Here is a 22,829-nt window from a genome sequence, read left to right as displayed (position 1 = left end):
TTTTTCTTTGTATCCCAAACAATTCTTCTGGCTGAAATCTTTCTTGGTCTACCTGACCGTGGCTTGGTATCCAGAGATCCCCAAATTTTCCACTTTTTAATAAGTGATTGAACAGTACTGACTGGCATTTTCAAGGCTTTGGATATATTTTTATATCCTTTTCCATCTTTATAAAGCTCCATTACCTTGTTACGCAGGTCTTTTGACAGTTCTTTTCTGCTCCCCATGGCTCAGTATCTAGCCTGCTCAGTGCATCCACGTGAGAGCTAACAAACTCATTGACTATTTATACACAGACACTAATTGCAATTTAAAAAGCCACAGGTGTGGGAAATTAACCTTTAATTGCCATTTAAAACTCTGTGTGTCACCTTGTGTGTCTGTAACAAGGCCAAACATTCAAGGGTATGTAAACTTTTGATCAGGGCCATTTGGGTGATTTCTGTTATCATTATGATTTAAAAAGGAGCCAGACAACTATGTGATAATAAATGGCTTCATATGATCACTATCCTTAAATAAAAGAGAGTTTTTTTGTATGATCAGTCATATTTTCAAAATCAATGCCAACATTTCACAATTTCTGCCAGGGTATGCAAACTTTTGAGCACAACTGTGTTTGTGTGTGTGTGTATATATATATACATATATTATACATCAAATAATACACAGATTTTTCATTTATTTCTTACTGTTTAAAACTATGACTGTCAGTATAGATAATAACAATCACAAAAAATCGTATGGTTTCAAAATGAAAATGACAATACTGTCAAATAATGTCAATATTTTTTATACTTTTGTTTTCACTGAAACTTTTCGTGTACCGCCTAGCGGACCCCAGACCAGTAGCAGTATTAACATTTTGTGGTATGGCATCTTACTTTTTGAAGCCTCTGGCACATGCCATTGGAAGTTGTGGCACATCCGGTGGCATTTCCGGTTGTAAGTGGCATGTGCCACTGAAAGCTGTGGCACATGCCAGTGATTTTGTGGCACTGACACATGCTGCTGCATTTTGATACCATCGATAATCCATTTTGGAACGCATTCGTCTAACACTTGAGAAGTCAGCAGCACATACACAATTTTACTGTGCTGTAAAAAAAAAAATTAAGAAAATGAAAGGTAAGTGGCTAGTTTGAAGTTGCTACTGTCTGTGTTATTTTAACTAATCGGATTAGCTAATGAAAGAAGTAATCGCTGGATAATCAGAATCAGCTTTATTGCCAAGTATGCTTACACATACAAGGAATTTGTCTTGGTGACAGGAGCTTCCGGTGTACAACAATACAAAAACAGCAGCAAGACATAGATAATAATAAAAAATAAAAAATAATTATACACACATACATACACACACACACACATACGTTGTGCAAATCTAATACAAATCTGTTATCTGTTATGTACAGTGCAAATACAATGTTATGTACATTGCAAATGTTTTTTGTTTTTTTTTTCTCAGAGGAATGAAATGGCAGAAGAGGTTAGATAAATATAAAAAAAGACTAAACTGTGTATTGCACATAGTTATTGCTCAATGGGGCAATTTAACTATTCATGAGATGGATAGCCTGAGGGAAAAAAACTGTTCCTGTGCCTGACGGTTCTGGTGCTCAGAAGCGTTGGCCAGAGTGGGGTCCAGACTGATTTTTCCAGCATTTTTCCTCACTCTGGAAGTGTATAGTTCTTTAAGGGGGGGGGGGGGCAGGGGGCAACCAATTAACCTCTCAGCAGTCCGAACTGTCCTTTGTAGTCTTCTGATATCTGATTTCGTAGCTGAACCAAACCAGACAGTTACTGAAGTGCAGAGGACAGACTCAATGACTGCTGAGTAGAACTGTATCAGCAGCACCTGTGGCAGGTTAAACTTGAATGACTGATATCCTGAATATCAGGGATGCTGTCATGTGCATTGTATGTATATTTTTTAATGAGTTGAACCATTTTTTATTTATCTGTGTTTTCTAGGGTACCACTGTGAGACCTCTGCTGACATGGACATGATGGCATTTTGTTTTCCTCTTGTACAGAACACTTTATTTGATGTTGTGTTCTTGGTTTAGACACTGCTTGCAGTTAGGGAGAGGTGAAAGGGACAGTTCTGTATTTGGAAAGGCACTAATGTCTCCCTGCAACAATGTCTACCTTGTATGTGCATTGCATGTTTTGCAACAGTATACATAAAACTGTGTGTTTAAGCACTCACTCTCTCTTAAGCATTTGACAAAGGTGCACACATAACATCTGTGTGTGTGTGTGAATGGGTAAAGGCACAGATAACATCTCCGTGTTTGAAGACACATAATCTCTTTTTGTGTGATCTGATGAAGATAAATAAACGCATGTGTCCCAAACTACTTCTCCCACATTCTTCTCTTCTCCTTGACCTCAACCTCGATTCCCTGAAAACTGGTACTGTGTTATTATTGACACACTATTTACACACCATACTACCCAAACTCTTTTGCCAGTGACATATTATTTTACATATACATTTCTTGTGCCCATTTCTTTTCATGTCTGTTGGATAGGACATATATAGTAATGGAAATACTGTTGGCTAAATGGAGGAGTCTCAATGTAGGAATGATTACAAGTTAATTTAATATAAAGATAAATCGAAGATAATATGTGGTTAAATATTGGTGGCTTTAAATATCATTTATGCAAAGAATTTGGAGGAATGATGGATTAAGATATATATTTCTCTTTTATTATTCTTTTTTACAATGTGAGAGGAATGGAAGTATACATAAAGTATGCATGAATTAATTTGCTTCTGGAATCGACAATGTGTTAACAAATGGATATTAATATTTTTGTCATCCTGTATTCACATTATGATGGACAGACTTTTGGTTTTAGATGGCATCTCTAGACCTACACTGGAGGCCAAAAATGTGGAATAATGTACAGATTTTGCTCTTATGGAACGAAATTGATACTTTTATTCACCAAAGTGGCATTCAACTGATCATAATGTATAGTCAGGACATTAATAATGTGAAAAATTACTATTACAATTTGAAAAAAAAAAAAAAAAAAAAAAATTCTCTCAAACTACTTAATCTTAAACTACTTCAAAGAATTGTCATCACAAAATCCTCCACGTGCATCAATGACAGCTTTGCAAATCTTTGGCATTCTAGTTGTCAGTTTGTCTAGATGCTCAGGTGACATTTCACCCCACACTTCCTGTAGCACTTGCCATAAATGTGGCTGTCTTGGGCACTACTCACGCACCTTACAGTCTAGCTGATTCCACAAAAGCTCAATGGGGTTAAGATCCATAACACTCTTTTCCAATTATCTGTTGTCCAATGTCTGTGTTTCTTTGCCCACGCTAACCTTTTGTTTTTCTGTTTCAAAAGTGGCTTTTCTTTGCAATTCTTCCCATAAGGCCAGCACCCCTGAGTCTTCCCTTTACTGTTGTACATGAAACTGGTGTTGAGCGGGTAGAATTCAATGAAGCTGTCAGCTGAGGACATGTGAGGTGTCTATCAGTGCCCATATTAGCCTTTCACAGATATATCATAACAGCACATATTTTTTCCGATATGCGCAGATATGAAACAACATTTTCAGAACATATAATGCAGAAAACAATGCTTTAGAGTTGGTGTCATAACGTAGTTTGTCCAGCAGAGCGCACTCCGACTCCGTTGTTTACAGAGCTGAGCTGATGTGGTTCAGCAGACAGTGCAGAGTTAAGCGGTGTCTTACCGGTAAGTTGCTAACTAGTTTGTGAAATACATACTGGAAAGTTAATAAATAACTTATTTTCAATATAACTAACATAATGTTAACCCTGTCCCTGACAACCATGTCACTCATATTTATCACATCTGATTGCTATGTTAGCCAGCTATAGTTTGTCAGTGCAGTCAGTAATTTAGCAGATTGAAAGGTAAACATCAGAGCATCTTTTTGCAGCTCAGCAGACAACGGTGCGGTGGTGGATTGTGTCTGTTCAGTGTTGATTTCACGTTTCGCTGTTACCTAGTTGGTGAGACGCAATACTGGAAAGTAAATAAACAACATCTTTAACTCTCCGTGACAATGAGCTTATAACTAACTAGCTAACCACGTAGCTACTTTCATACCTTGTCAGCTGAGTGGAAGCTAATGTGTAAACATGTATTCACCAAACTGTTTTGTTCAGGATTTGCAGTTTGGAACCCCCTTCAACTGAACAATTCCAGTCATCACATTTACAAAATGTAATATTTAAAAGTCTGGTTTTCCACCGTTTAAAGTTTCCCCTGAACTTGTATAGCAGAATATGGTGTAACACCGCTGCCGCTGTTTATCTCTTGACTCGGCAGATGTAAATGCTTCTTGTTTTACAACCTGCCCCTAATTGAATGGCAGTATTAAAATAGTCAGAATTTGACTGATACTAAACAGCACTACTGATGTTTATTTAGCTATTTATTTTATTTGTATTTATTCTTTATTTAAATGGTCAGCAATTGACTGATACTGAACATACAGGACTGATTTTTATTTAGCTATAATTTTAATTTATTCTTTATTTAAATGGTCAGCCATTGACTGATCCTAAACATACAGTACTGATTTTTATTTAGCTATAATTTTAATTTATTCTTTATTTAAATGGTCAGCAACTGACTGATACTGAACATACAGTACTGATTTATATTAAGCTATTTATTGTATTTTTATTTATCCTTTATTTTCTCTGTGTTCATTTCTAGAATTGGTTGACGATGTATAATAATAATGTCAAATATTCTTTGGTAAAAATATGTAAGAAAGCAGCCTTCGGAGTACCTATAGTCATATCGGTGCACAATCCACATAAAAAAGGTCTGTTTTCATTCCAGCTCAAAAATGAACTATATCGGCCATCATATCGGTAATCGGTGAATTTCCCCCCTCTAAAATCGGTGTCGGTCTCAAAAATCCCATATCGGTTGGGCTCTAGTGTCTATTTCTCAAACTAGAGACTCTGATGTACTTATCCTCTTGTTTAGTTGTACATCTGGCCTTCCACATCTCTTTCTGTCCTTTTTAGAGCCAGTTGTCCTTTGTCTTTGAAGACTGTAGTGTACACCTTTGTATGAAATCTTCAGTTTTTTGGCAATTTCAAGCATTGTATAGCCTTCATTCCTCAAAACAATGATTGACTGACAAGTTTCTAGAGAAAGCAGTTTCTTTTTTGCCATTTTTTACCTAATATTGACCTTAAGACATGCCAGTACTGGCAACTCAAAAACAAACACAATGTTAAGCTTCATTTAACGAACCAAATAGCTTTCAACTGTGTTTGATATAATGGCAAGTGATTTTCTAGTACCAAATTAGCAATTTAGCATGATTACTCAAGGATAAGGTGTTGGAGTGATGGCTGCTGGAAATGGGGCCTGTCTAGATTTGATCAAAAATGACATTTTTTCAAATAGTGATGGTGCTGTTTTTTATATCAGTAATGTCCTGACTATACTTTGTGATCAATTGAATGCCATTTTGGTGAATTAAAGAACCAATTACCTTCCGAAACAGCAAAATCTGTACATTATTCCAAACTTTTGGCCACCGGTGTATGTTTACACAGAATTGTGAGGTGCCAGGTCATAGATGGCCAGGACACTTATGATTTCAACTGTAGGTGCCTTTCATACTGTATGTATTTCCAGACGAAATACAAAAGGTGCCACTGTATAATCTTGTCATATTCCACACTGCTAGTCTACAAGTGATCCAAGTCAAACCTGATTGAAAATTCTTGGTGGCAATTGTCCTTTTTCTCTCTTTAAATGTTACAGTTGTAGAAACCACTCTACATAGACTCAGAAGAATATAATCACACATTGGTGATCACAATGACATCTCTTAACCTTACAAATATAGTGAAAAGTGAAGCAGTTTAAATAGATAAGCTGTCAGAGCACAGTGACCATTTTCAAAATAAAACACTTATGTTGTTTAAGCAAAGTAATAAAAGACCAACATGTGTTATTGAATGACAATGGCTTTATTACAAGAAAAGAAAATACACTTCATGCATAATGCGTGTTACAGCGGAACACGAGACAGACTAGGGATGGGCGATACAGCTAAAATATTTATAACGGTATAATGTTTCATTTGGAATCGATACATTTTAATAACCTTTTTTAAACAAAGACCAGTAGAAAAAAGGTTTGAATTTAACCACTGTATTTTTAATTTACCCACTCTATTAAGGCAAACAAAAAAATAATTTTAGTTTTAACAGTCAAAAATAAAAAAAAATATCTTTCTTATATGAAGATTAAATAAATAAGTGTTATATCATTGTATCGTTTGGAGGATTTCTCATAAGGCATTGTTGCCGAGTACCTCTACATCGTGGACTGCTTGTGTTTTTTTTTTTTTTTCAGATTTTTCCCCTTTTTCACCCAATTTGGAATGCCCAATTCCCAGTGCGCTTTTAAGTCCTCGTGGTCGTGTAGTGATTCGCCTCAATCTGGGTGGCGGAGGATGAATCCCAGTTGCCTCCGCGTCTGAGACCATCAACCCGCGCATCTTATCATGTGGCTTGTTGAGCGCATTGCCACAGAAACATAGCGCATGTGGAGGCTTCATGCCATCCACCTCAGCATCCGCGCTCAACTCACCACGCGCCCCACCGACAATGAACCACATTATGGTGACCACGAGGAGGTTATCCCATGTGACCCTACCCTCCCTAGCAACTGGGCCAATTTGATTGCTTAGGAGACCTGGCTGGAGTCACTCAGCATGCCCTGGGATTTGAACTAGCGAACTCCAGGGGTGGTAGCCAACGTCTTTTTCCACTGAGCTACCCAGGCCCCCCCCCCTTGTGGGTTGTTTGTTGAGGTGATGTAGATGTAGGTCGTGGTGGACGACAAGTTGCATATTCCAAAGGGTGGAAGCGGTTCAGGTGATGAAATAAGTTGCTTGTGTTTCCGTACTTGGCCGGGACGTTTTTGCTTGCAAAGCTTACACACAACAGTGTTCTGATGTTGGTCAGGCATAAAGAAACCAAAAAACTGCCACACTGGCGAGCTGACATGTCCTTTTCATTCACAATCTCTTCATCGCCGGCAGGCACGGCACTCATTTTCGCCTGTGTTCATGTGTTCTGATGTCACATGGCGATGGCGCAACCGAACCCCACAGCAATGCAACTTGTTATTGGCTGTTTGCTTGTCACTCATAACACGCTCCTTTATCAAGCCATATGATAGGCTGTTTATGATCCAGGGACGGCGCACACTTGAGGGTTGTTCATGCAACCAAACCTCATGTCTATTTACATTTTAATGCATTTAAGTGAAACTATCGAATGTTATATCGAACATTTTTAAGGTGTACCGTCGATAAATACCGATACCGTTTTATCGCCCAGCCCTAAATTACAGTGGCCACGTTAACATGCAACCAAATAATCTGTTTTTTGCTATCCGACTGATAGCTCAATCAAATTGAAAATCCTTCAAGTAAACACAAAAAATTATCCGATTGAGCTGGATCCAAATTAAATTTCCATCCGATTGAAGGGGGTGGTGTAGCAATAAAATAATCCGATTAAAATAAAAATATTAGTCATGTAAATGTTTGAATCTGACTATATTCTCAATCGTTTTCAAAATATCTTGCCCTCATGCGCAGAGATGTGGTGCGTTTGTATGTTTATACATCATACTCTTCGCGGGAACCTACAAAGCAATGGCAAAACGCATTATTAATGGTATGCGGGCTCGCGTTTAATACTCTGCAGGGCACATATGTTCTTTCATGACATCACAAAGCAAAAAAGAATGCGGCGTCATTCTTAATAGGGACTTCAAGCAGCAGGTGCGGTTACGGCGTTCTGTGTTCCATTGCGTGTACGCGACATCGCTCACTTCCTGACGTCAAAACCATAATTTCTAAAGCATTTCTTCTTTGCCATAGTGACAGTAGATTGTACGTGACAGATTAAGAAAGTGAATATTAGAATATGTTTTACAAGAGACAATGCAATATGAACACAGTAAATATCCTAAACATCCTCCTCAAAACTTTTGTTAAATTACACACTGTTATAGGCTTTGAATAAAAAACCTCAAAAATATCGGTAGACTATTAATAATAATATCTAGGTTTTAGGCTATTTATATCGTACAAGAGTAAAACTCTTATTCTGACAGTTATTTGACACTGCGAGCATCACTTCTCTTGCTGTTTTAAATAGCCTACCTTTTTTTCTTGAACGATTAAATGCTTCTTTCCACGGTCATTCTTGCTTAGTGATTTTTGCATAGCATTCCATCCGCAGCTGTTGCTTAAAGTCCCTATTATTTTGTTTCCATTCCACGTCTGTAAACTCCTTTCAGGACAACTCTCACCCACCTGTCTTTACTTCGTACTCGCATCCAGAGATGCCTGCAGTTAGACTGGTGGAGGAATGGGCATGAGGCAAATACATGGTTAAGTCAGACAGGGTATTAGACGCTGCTTCTAATTATTCGTTTGCAGAGCAGAGTGAGTAACATAAGAAGAAAGCTTTTCTGGCATATTTTTTAGATATCTCAACAAAGCAAAAATGGCAATTATGGTTTTTGGTGCCATTCTCACTTTCTCAGCCTTTCTCCGCTTCTTCAGAACGCAACAACTGATGCTCTTAACATGCGCAGAAGTTTGGTTCGGAATACATGTAATGCACATGTAAACAAATATTTGTATCGGATTACAAAGTTTAGGGGACATATAAACAATACAATCAGAATCTGCAGTCAGACTGAATTTATTCGGATTAACGAAAATTAGTGCATGTAAACATAGCCAGTGTAAAATAATCCTTTTTGCTTATCTATACAATTTAAGTACAGGAAGCTTGCTAAAAGCTAATGTCTGGAAGCAACGGTGTTTCTTATCTCCATGTAAATCTCCGTTCATATGTACCTGCATAACCTCCGATGATGCCTTTATTTATTTCCAAAGGCGATGTTTCATAATCCATGCTGAATGTGAGATATGCGTGTTTGTTTATGCACCGCTAAGAAATTGAGAATGCTCTCTGACAAGAACGGAGAGTAAAATGCATTTATTATTTTGCAAAGATGAAACAAGATACAGTGTTGGTGCAAAGAAAGTTGAAGCAGCACTTTCCCGGCATCTTCTCTCTGCTGGTTGTGTAAAGTTTGTGGAGGCATGTCAAGATGGCGTCCAGGAATGTCTGTGTCAGCGCCTGATTTCATTCATTCTGCCAGTGCAACAGTGTGAGAATAAACGATGGCAAAATGCGATAAACGGTAAAACTATATGCGCTCAAAACCAATGAGTTTATGAAAATCTGAATTAATGATAATAATATGTCGACATTTATTGCCAGCCTGTAATATAAAGCAGCATAATGTAGTATTTTTGCATAGCTAAAATATCTGGACGTGGTTTATAATGGAAGTGGTTCACATTCAAGGTTGCTAATGGCAGCGCCCTAGTTTTGCTGAAAAATAAGGTGGATACAGTATGTCAGTGCGCGATCACTACCGTTGACTAAACCGCCGTGTATAATTGACAGCGTTTACAATATGCCTTAAAGAGCACCTTGTTATATAGCTGTTTGTGAATGTAAAAAAGTCTGCAAAGTTTCAAAAATCAAAGTGCACGAAATATGGAGTTATTGACTTCCAAAAGAAAGAACCGATTCTGAACACCTGAAACGAGTCGTTAATAATTCCAGACTCACTTCCTGTACTAACCTATGTAATTTGGTAACAAAAAACCCGCCTCTGGTCTTCAATGGCTGCTCGCAAACAGCTTTGACCCGCTCTCAAACATTACACTAAGCGGTAGACCAATCACAACAGACTGGGACATCTGACCAATCAGAGCAGAGTAGGCTCTCTAAAAGGAGGAGTTTAGAATGAATCCTTTAGAACGGATCATTGAACAAGTCATTTTTGACACTGGAATAAAATGGTAATGCTGCAATTTAAATTATGAGCACATTGAAGTGTTTTTTTGACCATGGATGCATCTATTATATGAGACCTTTAAAACAAAATTAGGCACGTTTAAAAACCATAATAGGTGCGCTTTAAAATACAGTGGCATGTATCAGTCGACCAGACGTGCCACAAATTTCAGTGGTACATGCCTCTAAAGAACGGAAATGCCACAAAATTCAGTGGAACATGCCACTAAAAACCGTAAATGCCACTGGATGTGCCAAAAAATCTAGTGGGATGTGCCACAACTTCGTGGCACATGTCACTCACAAAACGGATATGCCACCGGATGTGCCACAACTTCCAGCGGCATGTGCCAGAGGCACAAAAATGTAATATGCCATACCACTAAATGTTAATACCCCTTCTCCCCCGGACCCCAGTTTGAAAACCCCCGTTCTATTTGATCTTTAGCCATTTCAGGTTTTGCGGAGAGCGGAGAGGGTTTCAAATAAGAAACATAAGCTAACCAGACAAACCCAGCCATGCAGCATTTATTTTTAATCGTCACAGTGACTTTGGCAGTAAACGACTCAAAGGCTCCATCATGTGGCCACTTGGTGAAACTTCTTGTCCTTTCAGCTCACCAAATAAGCAGTCTCATTCCTTACCTAACAAATCTGCTTTAAAAACCTGACAACAAAACATTTATTCTTCAACAGTTATGGGCGAGATATCTGAATGACAGTCCAATGTACAAAATATAACACTGACTGTAATTCCAGCTCACATCAAATGATGTTTTACTTAGAGTTGATGTGGATTATCTAAAGGGGAAAGAAATTATCAGCTTTCCAGTGGCAAACAAGTTCCTGAGCCCTGAGCAGGCAGGGGGCCGTCACATCCTGTCTGAGTCTCAGGAGAGTCCAGCCCTCCATTCTCCCCTGTGTTTGAGGAAAATCTGGGTTGTGCCTAACAGGGAACCCTCAACCTGTGACAGTCTCGCAAGAGTAGAGTTTAATGTTACTTAAAGTTATAGGGTTAAAGGAATAGTTCACTCAAAAATGAAAATTCTCTCATCATTTAAATCACTCTCGTGCCATCCCAGATGTGCAGGACTTTCTTCGTTTGCTGAACACAAACGAAGACTTTTAGAAAAATATCTCAGCCCTATGGATCCATACAATGCAAGTAAATGATGAACAAAACTTTGAAGCTCAAAATAGCAGCATAAAAGTAATCCATATGACTCCAGTGGTTAAATCCATGTCTTCTGAAGCGATATGAAAGGTGTGGGTGAAAAACAGATCAATATTTAAGTCCTTTTTCTCACCCACACCTTTCATATCACTTCAGGAGTCATGGATTCAACCACTGAAGACTTTTATGCTGCCTTTATGTGCTTTTTGGAGCTTCAAAGTTCTGGTCACCATCTACTTGCATAGTATGGACCTACATAGCCGAATTTTTTTTCTAAAAATCATAGTTTCTGTTAAGCTGAAGAAATTAAGTCATACACATCTGGGATGGCATGACAGTGAGTAAAATATGAGAGAATTTTCATTTTTGGGTGAACTATCCCTTTAAGTTAGTTTAGGTGGAGAGTTGCGTGACTCCAAACAAACACGTTGTATGTATGTCGTGGGACATTCCAGATCGAGGGTTCCCCTTTAGACACGATCGAAAATCTGAGCTCCGCATGTAAACACGGTTTACAGCTGATCTGATTGGAAACTCACATCCTAAGGATCCAATCTGTGATGCTGCCATTGCTTACATCACATTACTCTACTTTACTGCAGGCTTAATAAAACCAAACACTGAATCAATTCTGATCTGATCAGTGCGGCTGGACTAAAGGAAGGCGACAGATATGTGACATCACAATAAAGTCAAATGCTGAGATTTTTGGATCAGTGTTTTTTTCTATAGTTAAGTCACTTTTAGAGCCATTTCTGTCTCGATTAAGGTAAACCTCAATCTCAAGATCAACAGTGATGTGAATAATACGATCCGAGAGTTTTAGATAGTCTGGAGTGGTATGTTTAATCTGTGGATAGGCCAATATTTTTCATCTACTGACTAGTTTGCGGACCAAGTACGTGTAAAATCTCATTTTACGGCACGCACAGGTGAAACTTACCTTTTTGACTTTCTTTACATCATCCTCCATCTCTACGTACAGAAGCTCTTCATTTTAACTTCATGAAGTTCATAGGAGTGATGTCCATGGGTTCAGTGCCATCTGGATCATACACGTCAACGGTGGCGCTTCACAAATGTAAACTAAACAAACCACCCCGGCGGAGAAAAACACACCGATCCATATCACATGTACATGGATCGGAATTAAACCACTAATCCTCTTCTTTGCTCCCAAATCGCGGAATTATTCCAAAGTGGAAGGAGACCGACCAAATACGTTAAAATAAAACAAAAACAGCAGCAAACTTTTCAATACTGCCGCCATTTTGGGCGTAGGACGTCTTCCCACAGTGCAGCGCGAGAGAGAGACGCATACTTCATATTACACACTACAAGTACAAACTAAATATAGGGCACATCAGGGCTGGCTGTCACACTTTAGCCTACTCCAGTGAATATATCTCAGAGTAAGTTTATTTTTAAGAAGTGAGTTTCTATAAAGGCGCATACCTTGAATTCTTTGCTACAAAACAGCTATTGAACATTTCCACCACTATTGCCCAGGAAAAAAGATAAAAGCTGTGTTCCAAACGATACACTATGCACTTGCAAAATATACTATGCACTCAGCCATGTAGTGTATGAATTTTCAAAGTGTAGTATCATCCCAAATGAAACACTTAACGGTTTTTACTACACGGAAGCGTTCATGGTTTAACGCTGCGTTCCATTTGTCTCGGAAGTCAGAGCTCCGAGATATTTTCCGAGTTCTGAGACCGGAACTGACAAATGGAACGACTCGGAAAGTCGGACGTACTCAGAGGACCCTGAGTTCAGAAAGCAAGATGGCTGCGAAGAGCATCAACTGTAGTATGCTGTGGGTTTAAAGTTTTTTTTAGCACTTTTGTCTTTTTTGTGTCCAATTTAGTAAGTTGTATACACAATACTGTATTACCATTGCCTATAGGCATGTTGTTACGATCTGTTATGCGTGAATTACAGCGTAATGTGTTGTTTATAAACTGAAATTGGCTAGGTCACTGCTGCTAACAACAACAATGGTCGCTGCTGCTACATCATCACTGCCTAACGTTACAAACCATAAAACCGTTTATACATAACACAGTTAGGCAAATTTATATTGCAAATATACGTTTGTACTTCCATAGGGCATTGCCCTTTGTTTACACCGCTGGTTCGATTAAAATGTGGTTAACATGTTTTGATAATCAAATACGCAGAAATATTAACATACCTTCTCCGCTTTCTGTCATCTTCCTCGAGGTCTCTTAGGTGAAGGGCATAATTATATTGTAGCTCTCTGTACTCCAAAAGAGCTAGTGCAACAATTACTTTCCTGGAGGCGTCCATCTTGTTTTCCGACTTGTCATGATGTGTGTAAAAGGAACGCATCCAACTCGGATTTCTTGTTTTTTTTTTTACGGATATGACGTCGATCCGAGTCCCGAGCTCCGACTTCCGAGACAAATGGAACACTGCATAACAGCTGACGGAAGTGACGTTTCAAGCACACATGATGTGTTGCCGCTAGCTTTAGCGCGTTAGCCAACCTCAGTTTAACACTTTTATCTTAAACAACATACATATTCACACAGCTTGGGGTTATGGTAAAGCATTCAACTCACATTTGTAAGGCGTTGTATCCACTGAAGTTTTGCCAGCTGCTACATTCTTCGTTATTTACAGTTGTTTTGTCAGACCAGTAGAGCAGCCAGTTAACTTCACCCCTTCCGCTATGTACGGCAAGCTGCGTGCTCTGAGCGCATGAAGTATCCAACATTCCACAATCCATTTTGATGGTTGAAGAAGTGCATCATCCGGGTACTTAAAGTACACTTCTTTTTGCTGCATTTTCAGTGTAAACGTACTACTTGCACTACTTACACTTCAAAATGGCGTAGAATAGTGCAGAAGTGTGCGGTTTGGAACGCACCTAAAGGTCATTCAACGCACATGGACCAATAGCGAGGCATGTTGTTGTCACAATGGATCCTGCCAATAAACAGCCAATCCTAAGCATTTCAGCAAAATGCAATCAGTAAAATTTAATGAAACAGAAAAAAAATAAAATAATAATTAAAGTAATAAGGAATTTAAAAAATATATCAAATCAATAAATAGTAGCCTATAGATTTAGCCCATAAAATATGAAAAACATGACCCAATAAAAATGTGACAACTTTCCACAACTTGATAAAAAATACACTTGTCTTGAGGACACAGTTCAACCTTTCAGTTAAAATACGTTCCTTTCATAGTTGACCCTTGCCTATGTAGCTTTTGTGACAACTAGCCCCGAATAGATATAGGTCTATTTGTTGAAACTAAAATTTTAAAATTTAGCCTCCATATGTGCTGTGTATTTTTAATTTTATTTGTAACTTCATAGTTCCTGTATTATCTATAGTATTTATTCACATACAATGGACTTATTGGACATTCTGCAACTTACAAAATCTTACAAAAACATTCCATGTTAATGATCATTAGCTTATTATAAATCATAACAGATTAATATGGTATCTTGTTTAAAGAGTGACATTTTTTGTCTTTCTGTCTTTCTTTCTGACAGTGGTAGTCTTTTTTTTTTTTTTTTTTTTTTTGTAGTAACAACAACCATAATTATGTTTTTTGGCAGAAACTATCATGGTTTAATATGGTAATTTATGTTTGGTTGTGTGATTTAAGTGTTATTTGAGAAAAATAGTTGTTTCTTTTAATGGGCTATTTAATTTTTAATTTTTAATTTTTTGTATTTATTTTTTTGCTCTTCACTTGGAGATACGAATCTACATGTGTTGAACAAGAAGGATTCATCAGAATAATGTGATTTAAACAATTTGATAATAAAAATGAATTATAATAACGTAGTATCTTTATTAAACAACAGTTTGTTACTCTGGGAAAACTATATCATATCAGTATACATTCACATACACATCTGAACATATACATTAGTATATAACCACTTTTGATCTGTCATTGGGCAAACTGTGCATAAACATAAATACATTTTTGTATATATATGTACTCACTTTCAAATACTATACTTATTTTTCCAGTCTTCAGTGATGAACAGTCTCATATATAGATCTACAGTAAGGCTCAACATGTTCTTTTTCAGTATGTTATTCCCTTTTTCATCTAAAAACCAAAGTTTACAAAAACAACTGTAGCACCATATGTCGTCAGTATTAGTAATATTTTTCCCCAAAAATATGATCTGCATTACTGGACATCAGCTTTGTTCTCAAATAATGGCAATCAACCAAAACAATTTACTTTCATTTGTATTTGACAACATCAAATAAATCTTTTTTTTTTTTTCAACAGAATTAATGAGTACAGTCAGTTAATAAAAAAAATGTTACAGATAGTAGCAAATAATTTGCTTAATAACTTTGTGCCATCTTTCTTGAAAACCCCATGTCAGAATTACATTGACAATCTACAACCCCAATTCTGAAAAAGTTGGGACAGTATGAAAAATGCTAATAAAATCAAAAAGGACTGATTTGTACATTCTATTCACTCTGTGCTATATTGAAAGCAATACAACAACACATTATTTGATGTTTTACATTTATATATATATATATATATATATATATATATATATATATATATATATATATATATATATATATACACACACATACACTCATTTCATATCAGATGATTACAACAAGCTCCGAAAAAGTTAGGACAGTCGAGTGTTTACCGCTGTGTAACATCACCATTTCTTCGAATAACACTTATTAGCATTTGGGCACTGAAGACACAAGTTTGTGAAGTTTAGCAAGCAGAACTGTCCCCCGTTCATCCATTATGCAGGTCTTCAGCTGCGCAATTGAACAGGGCCTTCCTTGCCATAGTGTGTGCTTCATAATGCGCCACACGTTCTCAGTTGGAGACAGTTTAGGTCTGCAGGCAGGCCAATCTAACACCCGCACTCTCTACTCACACAGCAATGCACTTGTAATCCAGGCAGTATGTGGTTTGGCGTTGTCCCTGGAAAAGACGGTGTCTGGATGGCAGTATACGTTGCTCATAAGTTACCTATGCCGTGGGTACTGACACACACCCCATACCATGAAAGACACTGGTCTTTGGACTTGATACTGATAACAGCTTGGATGGTCCTTTTCCTCTTTGGCTCAGACAACACAACAACTGTTTTATTCCAAAAATAATGAGAAATTTGGACTCCTCAAAATAAAAAAACATGATTCCACTGTTCTACTTTCCATCTCAGATGACACCGAGGCCAGAGAAGATGGCGGCGCTTCTGGACAGTGTTGATGTATGGCTTTTGCTTTGCATAGTAAACTTCCATCTGTGGATGCAGCGGCGAATGGTGTTTGTTAACAAAGGTTTACCGAAGTATTCCTGAGCCCATTTCATGATATCCATTACAGATTAATTATGGTTTTTAAGACCGTGACATCTGAGGGATCAGAGATCCCACACATTCAGAAGAGGTTTTCCAGCAGGACAATGCCAAACCACATATTGCCCAGATTACAAGTGCATAGCTTTGTAAACAGAGAGTGTGGGTGTTAGATTGGCCTGCCTGCAGTCCTGATCTGTCTCCATTTGAGCATGTGTGGCACTTTATGAAGCGCAAAATATGGATACGAAGGCACTACAATTGTGCAGCTGAAGACCTGCATAATAGTTGAACAGGGGAAAATTCCTCTTGCTAAACTTAACAATCTTGTGTCTTCAGTGCCCAAACACTTAATACGTGTTATTAGAAGAAATGGTGATGGTACACTTGACTGTCCCAACTTTTTCGGAGCATGTTGCAATCATCTGATTTTAAATGTGTATTTAAAAAAAAAAAGAAGAATAAAAAAAAAAGATTAAATTCACAAGTTAAAATATCAAATAATGTATTGTTGTAGTACTTACAATATCCACCTTATTTTGCAAAACAGAAGCAGCGGCTGCATTTCCGGCGAATGTGATAAAGTTCCGCTGGCATTGACCGCAGTGTAAATAACTAGAAGGTTATAATACCAGAGTTTGTGATCTGGGCTTATAAACTCTCACACAACCACGAGATGTACAGCAGAATTATGTGCCAATGTCGGATAATTTCCTAACATCAGCATTTATAGTTAAAGAGTAAATCATTCACTTGTTGCTTTGTGTTGTTGTATTCAAGAGACAGTAATAAAATCTGCTTTCTTTACCGAGATTGTGACGATACAGTGTTTCTTGTCTCCATGTAAATCTCCGTTCATATGTACCTGCATAACCTCCGATGATGCCTTTATTTATTTCCAAAGGCGATGTTTCATAATCCATGCTGAATGTGAGATATGCGTGTTTGTTTATGCACCGCTAAGAAATTGAGAATGCTCTCTGACAAGAACGGAGAGTAAAATGCATTTATTATTTTGCCAAGATGAAACAAGATACAGTGTTGGTGCAAAGAAAGTTGAAGCAGCACTTTCCCGGCATCTTCTCTCTGCTGGTTGTGTAAAGTTTGTGGAGGCATGTCAAGATGGCGTCCAGGAATGTCTGTGTCAGCACCTGATTTCATTCATTCTGCCAGTGCAACGGTGTGAGAATAAACGATGGCAAAATGCGATAAACGGTAAAACTATATGCGCTCAAAACCAATGAGTTTATGAAAATCTGAATTAATGATAATAATATGTCAACATTTATTGCCAGCCTGTAATATAAAGCAGCATAATGTAGTATTTTTGTATAGCTGGAGGTGGTTTATAACGGAAGAGGTCCACATTCAAGGTTGATAATGGCGGCGCCCTGGTTTTGCTGAAAAATAAGGTGGATAGCACAGGGTGAATCGATTCAATTTACAAATCACTGCTTTTTGTTATTATTAGCATTTACCATACTGTCCCAACTTTTTTAGAATTGGTTGTAACACAGTCTGTTTTTACAGGTAGTTTACCTGTCTCCAGTAGCATGGATAACAACTCTAAAATCAGCAGCAGTTCATCTGACAACCATAATCATAAGATCCTTTTCCAACAAAATATACAGCCAGATCTACAATAACAGAAGAGATACACATCAGTTTAGGACATAGAGATGACAGGAATATACAACACAGCAACCACCTTCTATATGTTTAGTATTTCCTTTTATCAGAAGTACTTTTAGGCCTGTGTATGAATGTCAAAATGATGCATTTCTTTTTAAACTAGTGTAGACTAAAAACATCAAAAAAAAATAAAATACAAAAATAAATCGAAACAAAGATACATGAAATCTGGGTAAGAAGTCAAAATGAACACATATTCTGCACCAATACTTCTTTGTGCAGGTTGAAACATAATACATGGCACCATATTTCAGAGAGTGATGTTTGGCTGTAAACTATGTTGAGGTGCTTGTTCTTCCAGAGAGGAAAGTGCCCGTGAGCTTAAAGAGGCAGGTCTATCAGATGGTGGCCTTGCTTAGTGAGCCACAACATGGGTCCTGCAGTCCACATTCTGTGGTAGCACCTTTAGAATATCTTAATAAGCACCAGATTGAGAAACAAAAATGCACCGTTTTGTTTTGTTGTCAGAACTTTTGGCTCTATTTCAATACTGATGATTGTGAAACCACTGTACACATCAAAACTGAACTGAATACAATGAGTGTGTAAATGCTCTCAGAGAACGCTGAAAATAAGTGGAGCATTGCATTTAAGAACGCTAACATGCAAATGTGTTGGAGGGGTCACCACAGATGCATTTTGAGGGCATGCTAAGAATCCAAAAATGTATAGGCAGTCTGAAGATGGTTTAGCACTATAGGCCTTCAAAAAGACTTAAATACTTCAATGTGTCCAATGCCATTTCAGATTTAGCTTAAAATATTTGACCCAGTGAAATGTCCACCATGTCTACACATCCAATTTCTTCTGTTCTTGTTAGTCAACACACATTTTTTCTTCTTTTTTTTTCTTTTTTCTTTTTTCTTTTTTGCAGGCATAAATCCATTTGGCTAGACAATTTTGTTCACAAGACAAACGACAGAGAGAAAATATTAACTTGTTGGCACTACAGCTCATTCATTTTGCAAGACAGAGGAAGGCATAGACAGAAGTACATTAACAATCATCAAATAAATTGCTAACTTCATCGCAACTGCCATCTAGTACACAAACAAACCAATTAAATCAATAGACGGTCTCATTCCCTTTCGAATCCAATCGGAAACAAAACAGTTGAGTCATATGGAACCGGTCAGTGTGTTTCTTATTCAGGAAATATGTGAAACGCATTGTTCAAGTAGATGGTAAGTATTGCCTTTCATTTACAGTATAATATGCTGATAATTTAGTTTTGCAAAGACTAGCCCAGAGACAGAAATGTGAGCTCTGCTGAGTGCATTTTCTCTGCAAGGATGGGACTAAATTGATTGGCTGTTTACAGTACTGAGTGAAATATGAAAGGAGATAGAGACACTGGCATTGTTGTTTGCTGCACTGGCTGCCATGGCTACTTATAAGCACCCAAAACGACAAGGCACCACAAAGAATCAGATATTATAGACTGGTCCCACTCACCCACCCCACCATCAACATGTACAAATGGTGGCATGACTTAAATATTGACTGATCTTACTTAGAAATACAGCCATAGATCATGTAACTTGTTTGACTAGTAAGGCAGTAATCTAAACAAACCAACCAATTCAGAATTGCTCTAGGCTAGGGACCAACATGGTTTTCAGATTTGTTGCAAATCCTTTCCTTATATCTATTCCAACACAGCCATGTTGGCCACTACACATCAAACTAACGAGCAAGTGGAATAAGAGAAGATATCACAGTGTAGTATAAAATATATCACCTGTTCAAATATGTATATCTTTCACCTCAAATGATTTTGTTATTGGAATATGAACATAGCATGGGATGCCAGGCAGCCAAGTCATCCAACAATTACACATCATAACACAACAGCGTTGGTGATATCCCAGCAAACAACAGTGCATTAATGTGCCAAGCACCTACAGGAGTGGAATACTGTCACTTATACAGGCACTATAAGGGAACAAGGAGGCGCTAGGGCAGGTACATTGGGATGAAACACAAACTGCTGTTGGAACTAGCTGGCACTATGACCTACAAGAAAATGATGAGGGAATAGTTCATCCGGAAATTAAAATTCTGTAGAAATCTAATCACCCTCATGTCATTCCAAACCTGTAAGAATCTTAGGGCACAATATACTTCTAGCAAAATCGAAGAACGAATGAATGTGACTCCATTTTGAACAAAATCTGGCTAACAAGAAGGTATTTTTTGAGTTTGTTGCAGGGGCTCGAGCTTGCCAGCGCAAACTTTCAGTAAAACTTGGTATCTATGGGTGTGACACGGTGCTCCACCTACTTTGATGGCAGCATCTTTTATCAGTTGATTTCTTCACTCAGTCAACATGAACACACTGGAGTGCAGAGTTGCCAAGCCAGTGCAAACGTACCTACATCTGAACGATAATTTGCGTATAGACATTTTCATGACTATTTAAAATTTTTTTTTAGATTAAAGTCCCGAATATACTTCGTTTTTCTGCGTTCCATATCGAATTGCACCTGGTCGGCCACGTTGCCTTTCAAAGTATACTCTTTTGACCATGAACAAATACGAATGTGTTAGACACATGCACACTACGACTGGTTTGCGATAATCTACAATGATGGGAACAGATGAGGACTGTCCGCGTGTCAAGAAAATCTTAGATGCGGATAGTCTGCACAGACCGTGCTGATGACGGAATTTGCACCACGCATATGGTGCACACAGCGATCAGCAACGTGATCAACCGAAGTATACTTTGCCGTTCAAGTCTACAAAAGTCTTTAAAATACGATAACAGATGGTAACCAGTGCACATTATGGCCACATACTGTATAGTGTGTTAGCATTAACATTAGTGCCATAAATACAGAAGGTAAACATGACAAATTACGCATTATCTAGTGCCTATATAAATCTCACTTTTAGTGGTTAAAACAGCTTTTACTGACCTTATGTGGATTCTATTCATAGAATGAGGCATGTAGTCATTAAAAACACTTTTTAACGTCACATTGGTTAATGTTTCAATGTAGGACAGCGTGCATCTCATATTTCAATTCTACACCAAACGCTGGCTCCAGTGGTGTCCGAATGTTCTCATAAAGAGTTTCTTTTTGCTTAGCTGTTTCGACGTTCTTGATAGTTTTGAGAGAAGAATGAAGAAGAACTTTGCAGTGAGTGTATCGGAGACTTTATGTGGAACCCATAAAGAGATTTTTTTAATGAATATCTATGTCTGTCTTCTCAATACAGTGGATAGTGGCAGTGGATTGTGCCTCACTTTAAAGCTTAAAAAGGACTCAAATGTATCATAAAAGTAGTCAATGTGACTCATCCGTCACATTCCAAGTCTTCTGAAGGCTTTCGATAGGTTTGGTGAAAAAAACAAAAACAATTTAAGTCATTTTTCAGTGAAAATCATCCAATGTTTTTTTTGCGCGTTCATGAACGGTATGAGACAAGCTTGTGTTCATGCGGGAAATGTGTTTATCGCTATTTTTTTAAATATATAAAACAACTCATTTTGTGCTCCTCATAAGAAAGAAAGTCATTTGGGTTTGGAAGAACATGAGGGGGAATAAAAGATAACAGCATGATCATTTTGGGGTGAACTATTCCTTTAAACAAGTATCTTAAACCGAGAACCTGATAATGCAAGGCTTATGGAATTTGTTTGCAATGTGATGTTGGAATAAAAATTACTTGCATGAAAATGCCTGCCCATCTCCAGTTCTCTTTGGCCAGGTTTTAAATCCAAGTTGTTATCTTGAAATGCAGTCTTTGCATCAGAGTATCCCAGAAAACACTCACATGGGAGGGGTGGAGGGGTCAGAGCAGCAACCAAGGATGGAGCTGAAGTTAAGAGGTAAGACTTACAAACCAAATCCACACACATGAATATTCATGCACACACTCGTGCTAATACACACAGATCACTACTGTCTATCCTCATGTTCTTTTCCATCCCTGGCAAAAACCCTCCACCTCATCCACTACAACCAATCTGCAGTCTGCTTTGAAAATTCCAGCACAAACAAAGGGGGTTGTAGCAGCCCATGCAGTGAAACTTGGCATCCCACTGCTTGACAGTGTATTGGAATTTGAGCAGTTCAAACAAATAACAAAAATGACCTCAGCCCTCATGGAGTAATTCGTTCATTCCCAATTGAACTGATGAAATCGGGGGAAAAATTACCTCAAGATTAGAGGTAAACAAGCTCAAGTGGCTTCTGCTAGAGGTAACCCTTAGGTCTGCCATTACACAGACACACTCTTTTAAGTGCACATTATATAGTATATAGACAAAATGTATAAAATGGGATATTAAATCCAATTATCTTGCACAAATGAGAACATAGGAGCCCTCATTCATTGGTTGGCACATCCTGGCAACCCAGTCAATACTCAATATGTGCAACCTTGCCAAGCATTCTGTGGTGTATAAATTTAGCTAATTTCCCCTTTTTCAATCATTTCAAAGTACATTTTCAAAAAATATTGCACACTTCAAAGAAATTAACTTTCCTTATAAAAATGAGTATAGTACATCACATGAATGAGAATGGCATACATTTACCGTACATATGTCAAAATTCTTCCTTTGAGAGATTGTTTGCCTGTTTATAAAGAAAAGGTTTAAATGCACATATAAATGCAATTTTCATTTGCACAGGGAATGATGGTTTGTGTGTGTTTAC

The 22,829-nt window shown here is 37.8% G+C and overlaps 1 protein-coding gene across 1 annotated transcript in view; it reads right to left on the bottom strand.

The window, feature by feature from the left end:
* The window catches only part of LOC127416535 (cerebral cavernous malformations protein 2 homolog), a 29,751-nt gene extending 17,357 nt beyond the window's left edge, over positions 1-12,394 (bottom strand). The window contains exon 1 of the mRNA XM_051655982.1: positions 12,055-12,394. Within this exon, the coding sequence (XP_051511942.1) occupies positions 12,055-12,084 (30 nt within the window). The 5' untranslated portion in view covers positions 12,085-12,394. The remainder of the gene's footprint in view (positions 1-12,054) is intronic.
* Between the last annotated feature and the right edge of the window lie 10,435 nt (positions 12,395-22,829).

This window comes from Myxocyprinus asiaticus, chromosome 25 (genome assembly GCF_019703515.2).
Source record: "Myxocyprinus asiaticus isolate MX2 ecotype Aquarium Trade chromosome 25, UBuf_Myxa_2, whole genome shotgun sequence".
NCBI classification, from domain to species: Eukaryota; Metazoa; Chordata; class Actinopteri; order Cypriniformes; family Catostomidae; genus Myxocyprinus; species Myxocyprinus asiaticus.
The sequence above is the reverse complement of the archived record's forward strand: the minus strand, read 5'-3'. Positions and strand labels throughout refer to the sequence as shown.